This window comes from Psittacula echo (genome assembly GCF_963264785.1).
Source record: "Psittacula echo genome assembly, chromosome: 1".
Classification (NCBI taxonomy): Eukaryota; Metazoa; Chordata; class Aves; order Psittaciformes; family Psittacidae; genus Psittacula; species Psittacula echo.
The window spans coordinates 49,341,783-49,358,452 of record NC_137735.1 but is presented as its reverse complement, the minus strand read 5'-3'; the positions used below and the strand labels follow the sequence as shown (position 1 = coordinate 49,358,452).

Below are 16,670 nucleotides of genomic sequence, written 5' to 3'. Positions count from 1 at the left end.
TTCTTTCACACATACACAAATAAAGAGATTCACAAGTCTGATTACAAATTTTAATCCTATTTACAGGAAATAAACATACTTTTGAAGAGCACATAACAGATGAGTAAAACTCTAGTTTAAATGCAACCTACACAAAGTGAAACAAAACCTGAGCACTTAAGTCTCATCATTAAAAAGAAAAAACAAACCTTTTTAAAGGCTAAACACTCATCATACGAGGTGCAATACTCATTGACATCAGTTCTTGGAAGAGGAGTTTGCAGGCATAGGGCATCCGAACCAAAGATATCTGGAAAGAGATTTTAAAAGGCTTGTGATAAGCACTCCTAAAACATCAACTTCCACCACTCTCTACACAAATAACTTCTTGGGTTTTTGGCTCCAAAGTGTGCCTGAAGTTATGCATTAAAGCCTTTAACAGGAATTGCTCACAGACAGTAACAAAGGAAGAGGAAAGCTGAGACTGCCTGTAGAGGCTACACAGAAGCTATCCAGATCACATTTTTAATGTGAAAACCTGCAGCCAAGGGATATGATCCTAAACAACAGCTATTTAACAAGGGAAAATGTGCAAAGTGTGCCTGATGTGCAGTAAATGTAGTGACGATTTCCAGCACACATCTCTTCAGTAACCTCAAGGCCATTTTAGAGTTGCAACAGTCAGTCCCCAGCACAAGAACAAGCCTATTTAAGGCAACTATTTTTATCTCTGCTGCCACTTTCCCTTGACATAGTTGTGTTACCAAGCACATACTACAGAGCTTTTTCTTCATTAACAACAAAAAAAAGTGCAATACAAAAGGCCTCCCATGGGGACTGAGCTCTGCAAGCATAAATATCTTCATGGGGACTGTCAAGGGCGATGGCTCTGAATTCCTGATTCTGAGATTCACTTCCAAAAATAAGCTCTCAAGTGTCTAATTTTAAAGTCTCAGAAAACTCCGCACTGCAAAACACTTGGAACAGCATTTCCTGCCAAGTGGCACGCCAACGTTGTAAAATTAATAACAAGACATTCAAATTAACTAGGATGCTATAAACACTTAAAACAGTTACGAAACTAAAATAGCAATTGTACTGGTGCTTCTTTAAATATTTACTTCCCTATGCTCCTGTTCACCCGAGCAGTGTTTCCTCTGGCCCACAAAGAGAAACAGTGGCTGATGAAAACCACACGTACCTGAGTTTTGTTACGGCATCCCCGGCATTCGTAGGTGTGAGTTCTTGTGTTTGCAATTGCCATGATGCCGCAGAGATTGCAGACATGGACTTGGTATGGGTCTGAAGCTTCAAACAATCTCTCTCTCAAGAACTGGGCTGCTCCGTGAGCTATCTGGCAGTCTCGTTCCATTTCTCCAAAACGAAGGCCACCATCCCTGAAAAGAGGAAAAAAACAAAACAACTTTTGAGTTCACTGGCAAAATACACCAGTTCTTGCTGGTGAACAAGTAACTTATCAGAAACACCACAGCAGTATTACAAGGTAGAAGTAAAGCTGTGCAGTAATTTAACACCTCAGAATAGTGTTAGGGAGAACATGAACACAGTAATTCATAACTGCTGCACAGCAGCACAGCATTTCTAAAGCAGATGTCAGACAGTTGACAGCCACAGCACAACCACATAGCAAAATGAGGTAAACATCATTCCCTACTTATCTGTGGTAGGTTTAACCTTGGCTAGCTGCCACATGCCCATCAAATGGCTCTCTCACTCCCCGATGTCAACAGGACAGGGGGCGAAAATAAGATGGGAAAAACACATGGGTTGAGATAAAAACAGGGAGATCACTTACTAATTGCCATCACAGGCAAAACAGACTCAGCATGGAAATTAGTTTAATTTATTACCCATTAGAAATGGAGCAGGATGGTGAGAAACAAAAGACAAAACTAAAACATCATCTTCTCTCCTACCTCCTTCCCAAGCTCAACTTTACTCTTCATTTCCAACTCTCCTCCCCTCAGTCATGGGGGAATTACAGTTGTAGTCAGTACATAACAGTTCCTCTCTGCCACTCGTAACTTCTCACATTTTTTCCCTGCTCTAGCACAGGGTCCTTCCCAATGGGATAGTCTTTCAAGAACTATTCCAGCACAGGCTCTTCTGATGGGGCCCACAATCCTTCAGGAACAGACTGCTGCAGCACAGGTACCCCACAGATCACAGCTCCTGCCAGGAGCCTGCTCCAGCATGGGCTTTCCACAGGTTGCAGCATGGATATCTGCTCCATGGGCTGCTGTCAGACAACATGCTTCACCAAGGGCTGCATGGCAATCTGCTCCAGTGGCTGGAGCTCCTCCTCCGACACGGGCGTCTGCAGGGTGGTTCCTTTCACATTTTCTCACTCCTCCCTCACAGCTACTGCCCAGCAGGTTTTACCCTTTCTTAAATTTGCTGATGGGTTCAGCTTTGGCCAGAGTGGGTCTGTTTGATCCAGCTGTAAGTGGTTACGTCCAGCACGGGGCAACAGCTGGTCCTTTCTCAGACAGGCCACCTCAGCAGTACCCCTTGCTACCAAAACCTTGATACCTGCACTCAACACATCATCTTCAGCTGAACACATAAAAATGGATGGCTAACTGGGGTGAGCTAGCTCAGTTCTAGCTGCAAAGTTGAGGCAGTTAATTTTAAGGGCTAAAAACTTCGAAGAAAAAGAAAACACTGTATAGAAACTAATAAACATCCTTACCGAGATCTACCCTCCATCGGCTGTCTGTTAAGTATCTGGATAGGCCCTCTGGCACGAGAATGGATTTTGTCATCTACCATGTGCTTCAACCGCTGATAATATGTAGGACCAATGAAGATCTGTGATGTGATTTTTCGACCAGTGAAGCCATTGTAAAGAACCTGAAGTAATCAATGCAATTACTGAATCACAAGCCCTCCTATCCACCAAACGTATATTAAAAACATTACAGTGAAATGATACTTTGATTATACCTCATTTCCTCTTAGATGATAGCCATAATCTGATAAAAGATTGGAAATCTTCTGCACGTTGACAGCATCATTAAACGGTGTCGCATCACCAATCTCTCCCTTGTTTGCAGACACCTACGGAGGTTTGCAAAAGCCTGTCAGATTTCTGAATTTCTTTCAGACAACAGTAAGCTTTTTCAAGCAGTTTTTACAGAACTTGAGGTTCCATGCCTATGACAGTGCCCTATCTTGCCTTGTTTATTAACTGCACAATTTATAGCAAGATTTTAACAAAGTACCAACAATTTTGCTACTCCTTTTTCTAGGTCACAGGAAATTTTTGGAATAAAAGCAGCATTTTTATAATATATTTTTCTAATAAAAGCATCTTCAAAGATGGGAGAGCACACTGTAATCTGACTTGCTGGACAAAATTTACAGGACTGTAGGTCTTCCCCAAGAAACCTGCTTTTGCTATTGTAACTGGAAAGCAATCCTTGTTTTTTAGTGGATTAACACATACCAGGGAGCAGTATCTTAAAAAAATCAGCCCTGAAGTTAAAAGAAAAATCATATTGCTCAGACATGCAGCATAAAAAATTCTTCTTACCTTCCCCTGGAGACACTCAATCAAGTGACCAATGGTCATACGGGAAGGGATGGCATGGGGGTTGATAATTATATCAGGGGTGATGCCTTCACAGGTGAAGGGCATATCCTAGAGCAGGGAAACAGACAGTCAGTACGTCCCAGAATATCAGCTTTAAGAAAAGCAGTTGCATGGCTTCAAATAAAATCTTGTAAAGCATTTCAAAGGTAATAATTATGACATAAGAAGCAGCTGTGTCTCTTTCTAAACATATTTTAGTGACATTTAGGTCAATATATTGCACATGAGTAGATATTCTACAACTCGCTTAAGGCAGTTCCAATGTTAAGATGATCAGAAATAAAACGTTAAAAAGGCGGGGGGGGAAAAATCACTACCTCTTGCCTGTACTGGATACCGCAGGTTCCTTTCTGACCATGTCTGCTGGCAAATTTATCTCCAATTTGTGGGATTCTCACAGAGCGTACCTGTAAGCCATAGGAAAACATTCAGTTGGTAACTTAAATACGGAACAAAACTGATTAGAAGTAGAAGCACACAAGCCAGTGCTCACCCTGATCTTGCAGAACTTGTATCCTTCCTGGTTAAGTGTTACCATGACCTGATCTACAATGCCAGTCTCACTAGTTCGCAGGAAAGTACTGCAGTCCCTCTTTGTGAAACGTCTGTTGGTGCTTTCCAGTTCATCTTCATTCTCTGGCAGCGTTACTGTTTTGCCAATGATGACATCGTCCCCAGACACACGTACCCCGGGTGCTATCAAACCATCATCATCAAGTTTGTCATAGATTGCATGTCTCATACCTTGAGGGAAAAAGGAAAAATAAAAGCAGGCTCCCAAATTGTTCAGCATATTGGATTTGACGATTGGCACAAATTGAAAAAGCTTGCTTGCAACTTGAGACTACTGAGAAAATGTCTGAAGATACTTCCATGCAAATATCTCAACTGATGTATCCTGCTCTTAATATAGACATTTCTCACACTTCGTATGTTCCAAAATAAAGATTGAACCAGCTCAGCAACACTGTGCACAAAAATCTGATTTAAATACTCAGTCTTCAAACACTCCTGTATCTCACCTTGGCAAGTTTCACGTGTAGGCTTCTCAAAAACTTCCTCTTGGTCATACCCTTTTTTAGACTCCTGCTCTTTGTATGAGCGGTAGAACACAGATCTGAAACAAAGACATAAAGCCTCTGCATCATTCTTTCTAATCTCAATTTCACTATAATCACAATTTTATCACATATTATGCCTCCTGCTACTAATGAAAACCAAATCAAATCACACAACCTTTCCTCTAAAACCTTGTTAATCAGTGACCATCACTGAGGAGGGGAAAACAAAACCAAAAACATCCCACCACACAAACAAAAACCAGTTTCAGATGGCATTTTGATGGCCACTTCTCAGATACTGCCAAAGTACCTATAAATAACATGCTAATTCTTGATGAACTATAGACTTTTGGATCTGCTTGATATCTCATAAGCAGTTCTTATTCCTAGATTATACACATTTTCATCATACCATTCTCATACGATTTTCTCCTTATACCTCCCATTTTGCAAGCGCTTTTAGGCTTCTACTACTACCTTGTAGTGCCACACTCAGTACAACTGAGCTGAAGTGGAAAACTTTCAATTTGTATAGGCTTCTTTCTGGGGCTTTTGTTTGCTGCCTCAGCTGCCAGCACACCAAAGCCATGGCCTTTCAGATAAACATTATCCACATTTCACTGCTCCTGTGCACACAGAAGGTTCTATAAGAGCTTCATGTGAGCTGTAATAAGTCTTAATAGTCCCATACTTATTCTACACTGGAAGGCAGTAGATCCAGGACCCCAAGCATACGCTTCTTGGTCTCAACTTGGACAAAAGAAAATGAACAAAACTAGAAACCCACTGATGAGCCATATAGCTAAGCACAGCCATCTAAAATGTGTAATGCACAAAGTCACATCAGTTGCCAGCTGACCCAACAGCAGTTTCTACTAAGGAGAGGAACATGCCAATCCTTACTGGTAGCAAATGTCATACTACTAAAGACTATTAAAAAGCTGTAATATTGCCATTAAGGATTGTTTATAACTGACAAGAGTTAAATGAAAACGTATTTGGACTCTTTGCTGTTACATTTTTTTTTTCATTTAACCATTATACAAAGAACAGTAAACATAGTAAAGACATAAATGGAAAAGTTGGTAAGCCAGAGTGGGAAGTCAGGTTACACATAGGATGAGCCATTGCTCATTGTTTTGCTGAGATACACGCACTAAGATACCATTTTCACTGTGCTGCTCCCTCCACCCCCATTAAAAATAAAATAAATTGCTAAAGAATTTACAAAGTTTTACCTGAAAAAGCCTCTGTCAACAGCAGAACGGTTCATGATGACAGAGTCTTCCTGGTTATAGCCCGTGTATGACGCAATGGCTACTATCGAGTTGATACCTATAATATGCAGAACAAATACTTTGAAAGCTTGCCCACATACCAGACAGGCATGACTGAATTACAATTTTGAATCACAATTCAAAATAAGCTGTATTCTCTACAAATAAAAAAAAGAAGCTGTTCTCTTTTGGAGATAAAATCTCCACATCCCACACACAAAAACCCATATCAGCAAATACAACTTTGGGTATAAAAGAGTCAAGAGTGACCCCTTGTGAAAAACACAGCAAATACCAATGCAGAAAATGCATTTTTCCAGCGAGATTTTAACAGACTTTACAGATAAAGTAGTTTCACCTGCAACACTAGCAATGTGTTTAGGTGTCCAGCTACAAGTTAATGTTTAATCTATAATTAACTTTTAAATTACATATAAGTGCTAAATATTCAGGTATTCTACATGAAACATTTGTGACATAGTTTAAACAAAGCAGCAGCATTTTTGTTTTATAAACATTAACTGGCAACATACCTGCTGGTAACTCTCTAAATCGCAAGTACTCCATGGAGCGTGTTGTTACAAGGGGCTTCTGAGGATAGTACAACACATGTGCCAGTGTATCCATACGAACATGAAAGTTTGTAATGTAAACTCCCATAGCTTGTTTACCCATAGCAGACTGGTAGGTGTTCCTGGGAGACTAGACAGACAAGAGAAGACCATTATTACGTACATAAACCTCTTCACACATACACGTGTGGGTTTTCTATCAACTTCAAAAGCAGGATGTAAAAGTGATGCACTAACCTGGTTGTGATCAGGGAAAGGGATAATAGATGCACATACTCCCAGGATCATAGATGGGTGAATCTCACAGTGCGTGTATGTTGAACAATACGCCACACCTTTCTCTTGCAAATCATCTGGAGTCATTGCCAGCATCACAGTTTCTTCTTCCAGTGTGTCAATGTACTCTACTACACCGCTGGCCACGAGATCCTGCCAACTGAACAAACAATGCCCGAAATACTCAGCTAACACATCAAATGTGTCTCTTCAGCAGTAACAAGATGAAGGACTTTCCTGGCTTATTACTTCTACCACTGCCTGAATGTGATTTAAATCAAAAAAATAAAAAAAATCAAGACACCAGGCAGAGAAAGCATCTTTGTACTGTACAAAGTTTAAACATTTCCTTCTCCAACCTGAAGGAACCTGGAGCTTCCAAGATGGAAAATCAGACATTCAACTGAGTTTCAGGAATATCACACCTGTAGTTGTTATACTCTCGTTCCTTCAGTTGGTCAATATGCCTTTTCTTCAACAGCAGTTTTTGTTTTTCCACAATTAAAAGGGGTCGACAAATTCTGCCTGCATCAGTGTAGATGCGGATTTCTCGCTCACGAATATCTCTAATCATTGAGACCTGCACAAGAAAGCAGCACCCCATGAGTACAAAATCTCAGCCCAGGATCAGAAATATGGAACACAAAAGAGGATAATAAAGTTCCCTAAAGCAAAGAAGCACTTCAGAAGACTATTTGAACTGGATCCTCTTAAAACAAAGCAAACCAAAACCAACCACAACCAAACAACAAACCACACACAACATCAAACAAACAAGAAAACTCCCAAAAGCACCAAACCCCAAAAAACTCCCAAAACAAACCAAAACAACCAGAAAACCCAAACAACCAATGTGAACTATGTTCAGAAAGAGACTTGCAAAGTAGTATCAAGGCATTATCCTCCCCCCATGACAAAAGACACCCAAACTCGAGAGGTAAAATTTGTACCTCTGACACAATGATGTCCATCTGACGACGGAGCTTCCTTAGGGTATTCATGAGCTGCTCAGGATCTTTGTGTATTCCTACCCAGCAGCCATTAACAAAGATCTTGGTGGCACTATAAAGAAGAAAAAAACCAAGTATTAAAAATACAAATAATAAAGAGAAAATGAAAAAAAAAAAAAAAAAAAAAAAAAAAGAGAAAGCAAAACAAAGAAAAATACAAATAATAAAGAAAAAATAAACCACAAAAAAAGCGCCCTCCCATTACCCCCCAAAAAAAAACTCAAAGCCGTTGAAATGTTGTGCAGAATAAAAAGCTTAAGTCTGTTTAAACAGTTTCATTTGCACATACTCAGCTATTGCTGCTGGAGATATTTCTTCCAGGTTTTCCATACTCCACTCTTCCAAGAATTCCAAAATTGGGGATGGCTGAGACCCCACAGAAATGTAAGCCATCAGGGCTAAGTTCTTCACAAGTCCTACTGCATGACCCTAATAGAAACATAAAGTTCACTTGCATTTCCAAATCAAGAGATTCCCCTAAGAAGATCCGAGAACTTAAAATTCAAGTCCTTATGGACATGGACACAACACACGCTATTTATTAATTACTACCATTCAAAGACAGAGTTAGCTATAAAGCTAAATATTCATGTCAGCACTTTAAAGTACAAATGCTAAGGTGGCTATAAAATGACTAGCAGAGAGAAAAGTAGCTAGGCATGAGTACTGACATAAATACTAGTTTCATTACCTCTGGGGTCTCAGCAGGGCAAACCATTCCCCACAGTGTGTTGTGCAGCTGTCTGGGCTTTGCTAGTTTGCCATCTCGACCAATTGGAGAATTCAGGCGTCTCAGGTGGGAAAGTGTAGATGCGAAAGTCAGGCGGTTTAACACCTGTGTGGAGTAAGGAATTCATTTAGTCAGAGTTGCTTAAAAGTGTTGTTGACAGGTATTCTGATACATTAGAGCAAAGGATCACTGCCCTCTAGAAATGATGCACCTAAACTAAAATAGTTCTGACTTTTGTTTGCTACACTTTTTAGCTCACCTCCGCTAATCTCAGACTAAGTTCAACCTTAAAATCTTAATCATCTAACCGGTGTTGTAATGGCAGAAGTTTTCAGAGCAGGCTTATATCATGGCAAGGCCCAGCATAAACAGTTATCCAAGCAGAGAACTGGGTTTTGTAGTATAGCTTACCCAGATCAGGTAACTAGAATGAATGATACTAGTAATAAACATACTTTAAAAGCTGCATTTTCACCAGGAGGGCTTACCAGAACAATGACATAAAGATCTTTAGATACCTAGTTTGAAAAAACTAAGGCAATTTAGTTATCAGCAGCAAATCAGTATTTACATTCTTTTCAGAGTCTGCTCAAGGCTCCTCAAAAAGATTTATTTTTACAGCCTGAAACATGAGAGTTTATTTAAAAAGCCCCACACACAAATACATCAACATCACACCACCTTGGGACAGCTACAATCTTTGCTCCTTTCCTAACTTTGCTTTCCATAAATTATGATCTCACCACGGCTCCAGACAACAAAACATGCTGGCATTTAAAAACTGTCACCTCCTTCCCTTTTCTGCCTTTATGAGAAACAGGCTCAGTTAAGCACTGTTCTGGACTAATACAGTCAATGCTCCTTATTACTTAACTGTGGAATATGTAACTGTTGTATTACGCAGTGCCACTCCAATTTCTTTAAGCGCCTGTGAAGCACTACAAGTAATTTAAAAAAAGAAATTCATCCTCCCTAAAGATTCCCTGGGACTAGGACTTGACCAGACACACAAGCATATGCTCTAATACAAAAAGTCTTTATAAGAGATAACACCAACAGTTTAGCAGTCCATGCAAAAGCTAAAACAAACCCAAAATGATTAAAACCAAGCCCCAAACCAGACTCAACTATTTGGATCTTTATATGTTTCAGCTATGGAAATTTCCTTTTAAAAATGGTTCTGTTTAACATACAACATGCATAGCTGACAAGCAATATTAAACTTTTCCATGATATGGTTAAAACCACATGTAAACCTGACAAGTGCTACAATGCTTTATTCAGCTGTTGTACCTGAGATACTCCTGCTCTGGCCTGATGAGCTTTCTTCTGGTCACCCCAGTTTCCAGTTGCCAGTGAATACTTCAAACCATCTGAAATAATTCTTGTTTTAATTGCCAGCTCCAAGTTGAAATCTTTCCCTCTGTCAATGAACTTTTGGGCATATATTCTCACTTCCTTTAGCAAATTCTTGAACATTCTGTAGAAGATACCAAGAAACATGATTAAACAATACTATAGCAATTCAGCCTACTCAGCAGTTATGTGGGAAAAAATGTCACTGGCCTCCTGAAAGAAGCAAGGAACTTGTAACTAGAGGAGGAGGGGGGAAAAAAAGCCCAAAATAAATTAACCTGTTTGTGAACATACACAAAATATGCTTCAAAAGAAGTTGATGTAGCCACCTACTATTAGAGGAAGCCTATCCACTTCCTGGAAAAGTTACAATCAGATACTGGAAAAGTTACAATCAGATACAGGCTGTGCTGCCCAAGACTGGCTATTAGACACAACAGAGTACTGTGATCTTTTAGAAGCACAGTGTTGGCAATGCCTCTACCATTAATTATCCCCAGACAAAACATAGATACTATAGTTACCCTCTGAACAGAAAAGCTAACAGTGGTCCAGCAAGATCCAGTCTTTTGTTGCCATAATGATCTCTGTCATCAAGCTCTCTTCTTCCCAGTGCTGCCAGCAACAATCTATGAACCATATACCTAAGCAAATAGAACAGTTTATGTTTTAAACTGACTGCAGACATTCACAACAGAGATTACATGCTTTCACAGATAAAACAGTAAACCGTTTCCTAAAGGCTGACCATTCTAGATCTTCAGGATACTGCTGTCCTAACACAGTCCTCTTCAGCATGTATGTCCTTAAAGGTGAATGACCCACTGAAAGTTTGGGTAACGACAGAGAGAAGTTAATGTTTACGTCCTGACGGCAATGTGTCTTCTGCTACATGTCTGTCCTATAATATGGGCTACATATAAGCTGGTAGAATCAGGTGTGAAAGGCTAAGTCTCCTGATGCTGTAGTTCATCTGCATGCCGATAAGCAGTGATCAAGAGTATGTGCTAATAAAGAGTGAGTTTACATTACAAACAGCTATCTACATAGTAGTTAACCTCTATATGCTGTCTATGCAACCTGATGCAAAGAGAGTCATTTATCACCATCATCACATCTAACTTAAGATCCAAAACATGTTAGAGCCTTGTTTCCTTTTTTTTATTTATTTATTTTGCGTTTTCTCAGTTTCAAAACTAAACCAGTGCCCTAAAGTTTATCACTGACTATCCAGAAGACTGAGGTTAAACACAAACTTCCATCCAGTGCATTCTTCCAGTCACATGCATATTTGTGAATAAAATCTGTATTCAGGGTGTATTTGCAGATGTGTGACAGAAAATACTGACATACCCTAGAAAATAGGCCTTTTTGGTTTCACAGAAGTCACTGACACCAACGTGAGGGAGCATTTCCTTCTGCAAGACTTCTTTAGCATACTTGATTCTCTTCTCTTTGGTGACACCTGGCTTCGCACCTCTTGATCCAATGAAGTTTAGAGCAACATTTTGCTCCTGAATGACAAAAGCTTCATCCAGAGAAGGTTTGACCTAAATGCACAAAATACAGCAAAACCCTGTAGCATCCAGTGCCTGTTGGGGTTGAAGGAAACTACACAGCAGCTTGCTAATTATTCTTTCCAGGAACTGCTAATTACTGATCCAGTTCTTTCTGGCCTTACTATAGTAGCTCTTTCAAGAGCAACAGAAAACAGTAATGGAAGCACATTGGAAGCACATAAAAAACAGTTTAGACTTCATAAAACAGTTCTTATTCAAGTACATTCTAGGCCTGTTGCTGTTTCATGTATAATTCAATGGCAGCAGGTACAAATCAAAGTCAATGGCAGCCGGATAGAACTCGACCATTCCAAATACACATTAACACTTTGAAATTCTCGTTGCACTCCATTCACTTAACATACTCATTTGAATAGGTTGAGGCAGATAACTTTTGACCTTTCTAACAGACAACCTACCAAAACAATGAAGTGACAAACAACAATTGCAAAATGAACAACACTTAGAACAATGATTAGCCACACCTCCACGTCACCAAATATCAAGCCAGGAAATAACACATTACCATTTCCATCATTTCTGGATCTTCAAAATCATATATGATGTGCTCCAAGATGTCCCTGTCAGATACAAAGCCTAGTGCACGAAAGACAATTATGATGGGGACTTCTTGTTTGATATACGGCAAAGTTGCTACAATGCGCTGACCAATTGCGCTCTTCTTCGCACCCTGAAAAGATGGGAGAAAAATCCATACGCTACTCTTAAATGATCTTGCATTTAAATAAAAATGTGTTTCTGGCTTAAGCTCAGCTTTTCTAATCCACAGCGTAAGACTCTCTATTTTTGCAATTATTCAAGTAGTTGCTTCCCCCTCCCAAGAAGAAACAAATACTGTGGACTGCAGATGAACTAGAGTGCCCTAGCCACCAGGAGCAAGAGCATTGTAAGGCTTCTATTAAAGTTACTCTCAAAACATGTTTGGGAATTCCCAAACATCAGTGCAATGGTAAATGAGTACTGACACCTTCTGCTTTTGAAGTTATGAACAGCACTGATTTCTTTTCACAGACGGCACAGTTAGATGTTAAATATGAATACATAGTCTGCAAAACACACCTGCACAATAGCTGGACCACCAGCAAAGCCAGGGTCCCTGCTCCTATTTTTGTCCTTTGTCAAACAACAGGATGTAACTTGTTTTCTTGCTTGTTTTCTAAAATCTCATTCACAGTAATTCTAAAATTATTTTTTAGCCTTGCCCTAAAACCTGCCACAAACTGAATCTTCATTATAGTCCTCAAATGATTTGTCCCTGAGACAGGCATAATCCATGACAAACAGAATCCATTTTAACTTAATTTTACCTTCTTTACAACTTAGCATCAGAAGAAATTTCTTTTCAAAATCCAAGAAGTAAATGATACGATGAGACAAGACAGTAACAAAACTCCCAAAACAATCTTAAACCACGACAATTGTGCCCCAGGGCAAGGGTTATTACTGCTTTGGCATACCTGCCCACCTCTGGCCAGCATGCTAACCCATATAGTACTTGTTGGTCGAGATGAATTTTCCAGACAAGATCTACACTCTCCTGTGTAGGCATATTTTGAATCTTTCTTTGCAAACACATACACTGTGTTTGTAGCCATTTTCTCTTGAGCAATCAGAACCTGTGTTAGAAACAAGAACACTAGTAAATAACTGACAAAAGGGGATGCTGAAAGTAACAAGCACAGTATGTTTCTACTATCCCTCCAGGTCTCTTAAATTTAAGAGCGCTGCACAGCACAAAGTCTATTTGCCAAACTCCGCTGGATCATACTCTCCATTTTTAAAATACAGTATTAAGTAAAAAATACACCTAGTTAAGTTGAAATAACTAAAACAAAAGTCTCTGGGAACACTGTTCTCTACGTACTTATCACATCTGCTAGCTGTGCCGAGACATTTCTGTTAGCTGTAGGCACAACATGGATAAAGCAAGCATTTCACTATCTGTTTCCAAGGCCAACACACTACACAGGCATTTAAATTTAAATGTCAGACCCGATGGTGAAAGCCACATTATGGCTCCAAGTGAAGTACCATCTCACTTAGAGTGTATGCTGCTCTGCAATGTTGAAAACAAAAGAAAATATCTAGAGTATTTAGTATTCAATGCAAAAGAGTTTATGAAACTGAAGGGAAACATGCCTCAGAGAAGAAAAGGTGGCTCAAGAAAGTCCTAACAGAGGACTAAACCCCAGCTTTCTACAGGCTCGCAAGCGCCCTCAGTAACTGTGATACTGGAATAAAAGTGCTTATACTACTGGCAAAACATACAGAAACAAGTAACAAAACTTCCAGTGTCTCTAAAGATGGCTGTGCAAGGCATAATCCCTTACCTTTTCTGATCCGTTAATGATAAAGTATCCACCAGGATCAAGAGGGCATTCATTCAGTTCACAAAGATCACGGTCCGTTAAGCCATTCAACAAACAGTACGTTGAACGTAACATAATAGGAATTTTTCCTATGAAAGTTTTCTGATGCTGTGTCTGTAACTGATCCTCCCCTTCTTTAATAACTGTTTTAGTTATATCTACATACAAGGGGGCTGAATACCTATAGAATATAAACAACATTGTGTTACCTGCCAGTTATTACTCGAGGTTGTACAGAAATATAATGAATACAATTATTCAAGCACTCACTGGGTAAGAAATCCTCCATCATTGCCTGGATTTAACAACTGGACATCAATATTTAAATAGAGCATAATTATTATGTTTTCAAGGCACCGGTAAATTGAAAAAGACTATTAATTAATAATGCAGAACCAGTCCTTCTTTGTGTTTATCTACTACAAAATTCATTCTTACGTAAGGTTTCTCAGCCTGGCCTCATTAGGCATCATAGGTGAGGGTGCTCCATCTCTTTCCCAATGTGTAGGCTTAGAGAGGTAGATTTGTTCAAACTTCAGCAGATACCGGGGCTGGAAAACAAGAAGACATTTACCTGTAATGGAAGAAACATCCATTCCGGTTGTTCAAGAGTGGTCACGGCCCTAGAGCTTAATACCTGATGCTGCCACATGCCCTCAGCATAAGGTATGGAAACAATCCCTCTTCAGATGACTAGATCAAAAAAAGCACTCAAAAGCTTTCCATAATTTCTAAACACCTCTTTAATTAATAAAAATAAAAAGACAACCACCACCACCACCAAAACAAAAAAAAACCCAGAGGAAACTGAGAAGTCAAAATCATTGGCTAGAGAAGAATAAAGAACCCAAGTCTGTCTTCTTCCTATGAAATAGCTAAGAAACAAATCTGCCAAGTCAGTAAATACATTAACAAATAGAATATGCCCTACATACACGTACTGAGATATTGTTTATGCAACTTTAGATAAAACTGCAAGTTTCATGATGCAAAAAGGTCAATCTGTTTCAATATATACAATGACACAGATGACATATCAAACAAGGTGCAGATTGTTTTAAAGCTTTGTTCCCATGCATAAAATATCAAATTTAATAGCTTTGGTTTAATTCCACAGAAATCCTTTCACATGTGAAACCACGGGCATGAAAGGACAGACACCCTTCAGCAATAGAACAATTCTCAAGATCTTTATTTTGCTCCAAGAGCCACTTGCCTCTCAGAATCCTACCTCAATGAGATTTAGAGCATTCAGTCACTTAAAGCAAAAGCCTTGCATTTAAAATAAAGGGGTAAAAGTTTTAAAACAATACTCTTACCAAAGTGCATCTGTGTATCTGGTAGGAGCTAGAACTTAAAAGAAAGCAAGCAGCCACAAAACAGTAGCTTTGTTCATATGTTTCATATGTGTGGTCTCAATCCTGGCACACAAGGGTGTCCAGGCCTTGCATGCCTCCTTGCATGCAAAAGGACCTAGAGATGAGCCACTCCCAGAGCATTCCTTCACAGAACAAAATCCAGGGCAGCAGAGAAACATAAGCAAACCATCAGACCTGCATATATACAAGTAAGGCTTTTTGCCTTACTTTTTCTTCAAGTTCCTATTTCCTATCGTGTCCTTTTGCAGAACAGAAGTTAATACAAAGAACTACAATGCTGCCACCCCAACTAAGTATCTGCCTAGAAGCCAACTGAGATGTCTATTACTAAAACAAAACTTGAATTCCGTGCAGGCGTTTTTACCATATCTCAGCCATAAAGACTCTGCTGCAGCACACCACAAAAGCAACACTTGCTCTAGCAGTGCAAGCTCCAGTGCAGAGGAAAAAAAGTCAGTTTATGGTTTATCTTATGAGTTGTTTTAGCCTTTCTAAAATATATTTTCAAAATCCCAATATTCGAACAGAGATGTGTCAGGGGAGCTTTAGGCTGGATATCAGGAAAAATTTCTTCACTGAAATGGAGGTCAGGTATTGGAACAGGCTTCCCAGGGAAGCAGTGAATCACCGCCTCTGGAAGTGTTCAAAAACTGTGTAGATGAGGCTCTCAGTGTCATGGTTTAGTGGCGGACTTGGCAGTGCTGGGGTAAACGTTGGACTTGATGATCTTAAAGGTCTCTTCCAACCTAGTTGAGTCTATGATTCTGAGACAGGCTCCACTTACCGGTTCTTCCACTTCTCCTGTGGCATGTTGGGCTTCAGCTTGTAAATCAATTGGTGGAGCATCTTCAACAATTCTCTGCACAGACATCTGAATAAACTCATCAAAAGAATCCAGCTGTTGCCTGACTAAACCCTTTTCATCAAAATAGGAGCTAAAAAAGAAAAAGTGCATGAATGAACAAGACAATTTAATTCACATACTTCATACATTAACAAGCTTAAGATGTATTTAGTACAAAACCTCCAAAAGCCATGAAACACAGTGCATACATACACTCGCTTGTAGTGAGTACATACATTCATTTTTCCCAAGGTATGAGTTTCAAACACAGATGCTGAAAAACATTTAACAATTCTCTTACTGCTTGAGGACAGACACAAAAAAGTGCCAGACTTGCTGCCACCTCTTGGCTAAGCCATGACAGTACACACACTCTACTTTGCATTTGAAGAGAAACACAATGACAAACCTCACTAAACGTGGTTTCAGATAAAGTTTTCAATGATGTATGTAAATTCTTTTGCCCTTACTAATTTTCCAAGTTGCTGTAAACTGTGTGCATGCCCCTAAGACAAGGTAACAGATTTCTTATCTTGGATCCCCTCTCTTCCAGCCACATGAGATTCCCAGCTTCACTCCTCCGGATTTGCCTTAGGCTTTGTGTCACCTAGCTTCAACGCA

At 39.5% G+C, this 16,670-nt stretch overlaps 1 protein-coding gene across 3 annotated transcripts in view; it reads right to left on the bottom strand.

Moving 5' to 3' along the window:
• The window catches only part of POLR2B (RNA polymerase II subunit B), a 31,801-nt gene that overhangs the window by 8,656 nt on the left and 6,475 nt on the right, over nucleotides 1–16,670 (bottom strand). Inside the window, exons 3-25 of one of the 3 annotated variants that reach the window (XR_013958872.1) lie at nucleotides 15,990–16,140; nucleotides 14,265–14,377; nucleotides 13,788–14,007; nucleotides 12,915–13,073; nucleotides 11,963–12,127; nucleotides 11,231–11,427; nucleotides 10,402–10,521; nucleotides 9,815–10,001; nucleotides 8,483–8,626; nucleotides 8,081–8,220; nucleotides 7,732–7,843; nucleotides 7,207–7,361; nucleotides 6,743–6,941; nucleotides 6,467–6,635; nucleotides 5,895–5,991; nucleotides 4,618–4,712; nucleotides 4,089–4,339; nucleotides 3,913–4,002; nucleotides 3,536–3,643; nucleotides 2,947–3,060; nucleotides 2,693–2,853; nucleotides 1,181–1,376; nucleotides 189–289 (exon numbers count right to left, since the gene is read on the bottom strand). Coding sequence is in view for 1 of the 3 variants with exons in the window: in XM_080638885.1 (XP_080495011.1) it covers nucleotides 200–289; nucleotides 1,181–1,376; nucleotides 2,693–2,853; nucleotides 2,947–3,060; nucleotides 3,536–3,643; nucleotides 3,913–4,002; nucleotides 4,089–4,339; nucleotides 4,618–4,712; nucleotides 5,895–5,991; nucleotides 6,467–6,635; nucleotides 6,743–6,941; nucleotides 7,207–7,361; nucleotides 7,732–7,843; nucleotides 8,081–8,220; nucleotides 8,483–8,626; nucleotides 9,815–10,001; nucleotides 10,402–10,521; nucleotides 11,231–11,427; nucleotides 11,963–12,127; nucleotides 12,915–13,073; nucleotides 13,788–14,007; nucleotides 14,265–14,377; nucleotides 15,990–16,140 (3,433 nt within the window). In the remaining 2 variants the exon portion in view is untranslated. Of the gene's footprint in view, nucleotides 1–36; nucleotides 290–1,180; nucleotides 1,377–2,692; nucleotides 2,854–2,946; nucleotides 3,061–3,535; nucleotides 3,644–3,912; nucleotides 4,003–4,088; nucleotides 4,340–4,617; nucleotides 4,713–5,894; nucleotides 5,992–6,466; nucleotides 6,636–6,742; nucleotides 6,942–7,206; nucleotides 7,362–7,731; nucleotides 7,844–8,080; nucleotides 8,221–8,482; nucleotides 8,627–9,814; nucleotides 10,002–10,401; nucleotides 10,522–11,230; nucleotides 11,428–11,962; nucleotides 12,128–12,914; nucleotides 13,074–13,787; nucleotides 14,008–14,264; nucleotides 14,378–15,989; nucleotides 16,141–16,670 lie in introns of those variants that run through there. The other 2 variants (XM_080638885.1, XR_013958873.1) reach the window with 2 other exon arrangements.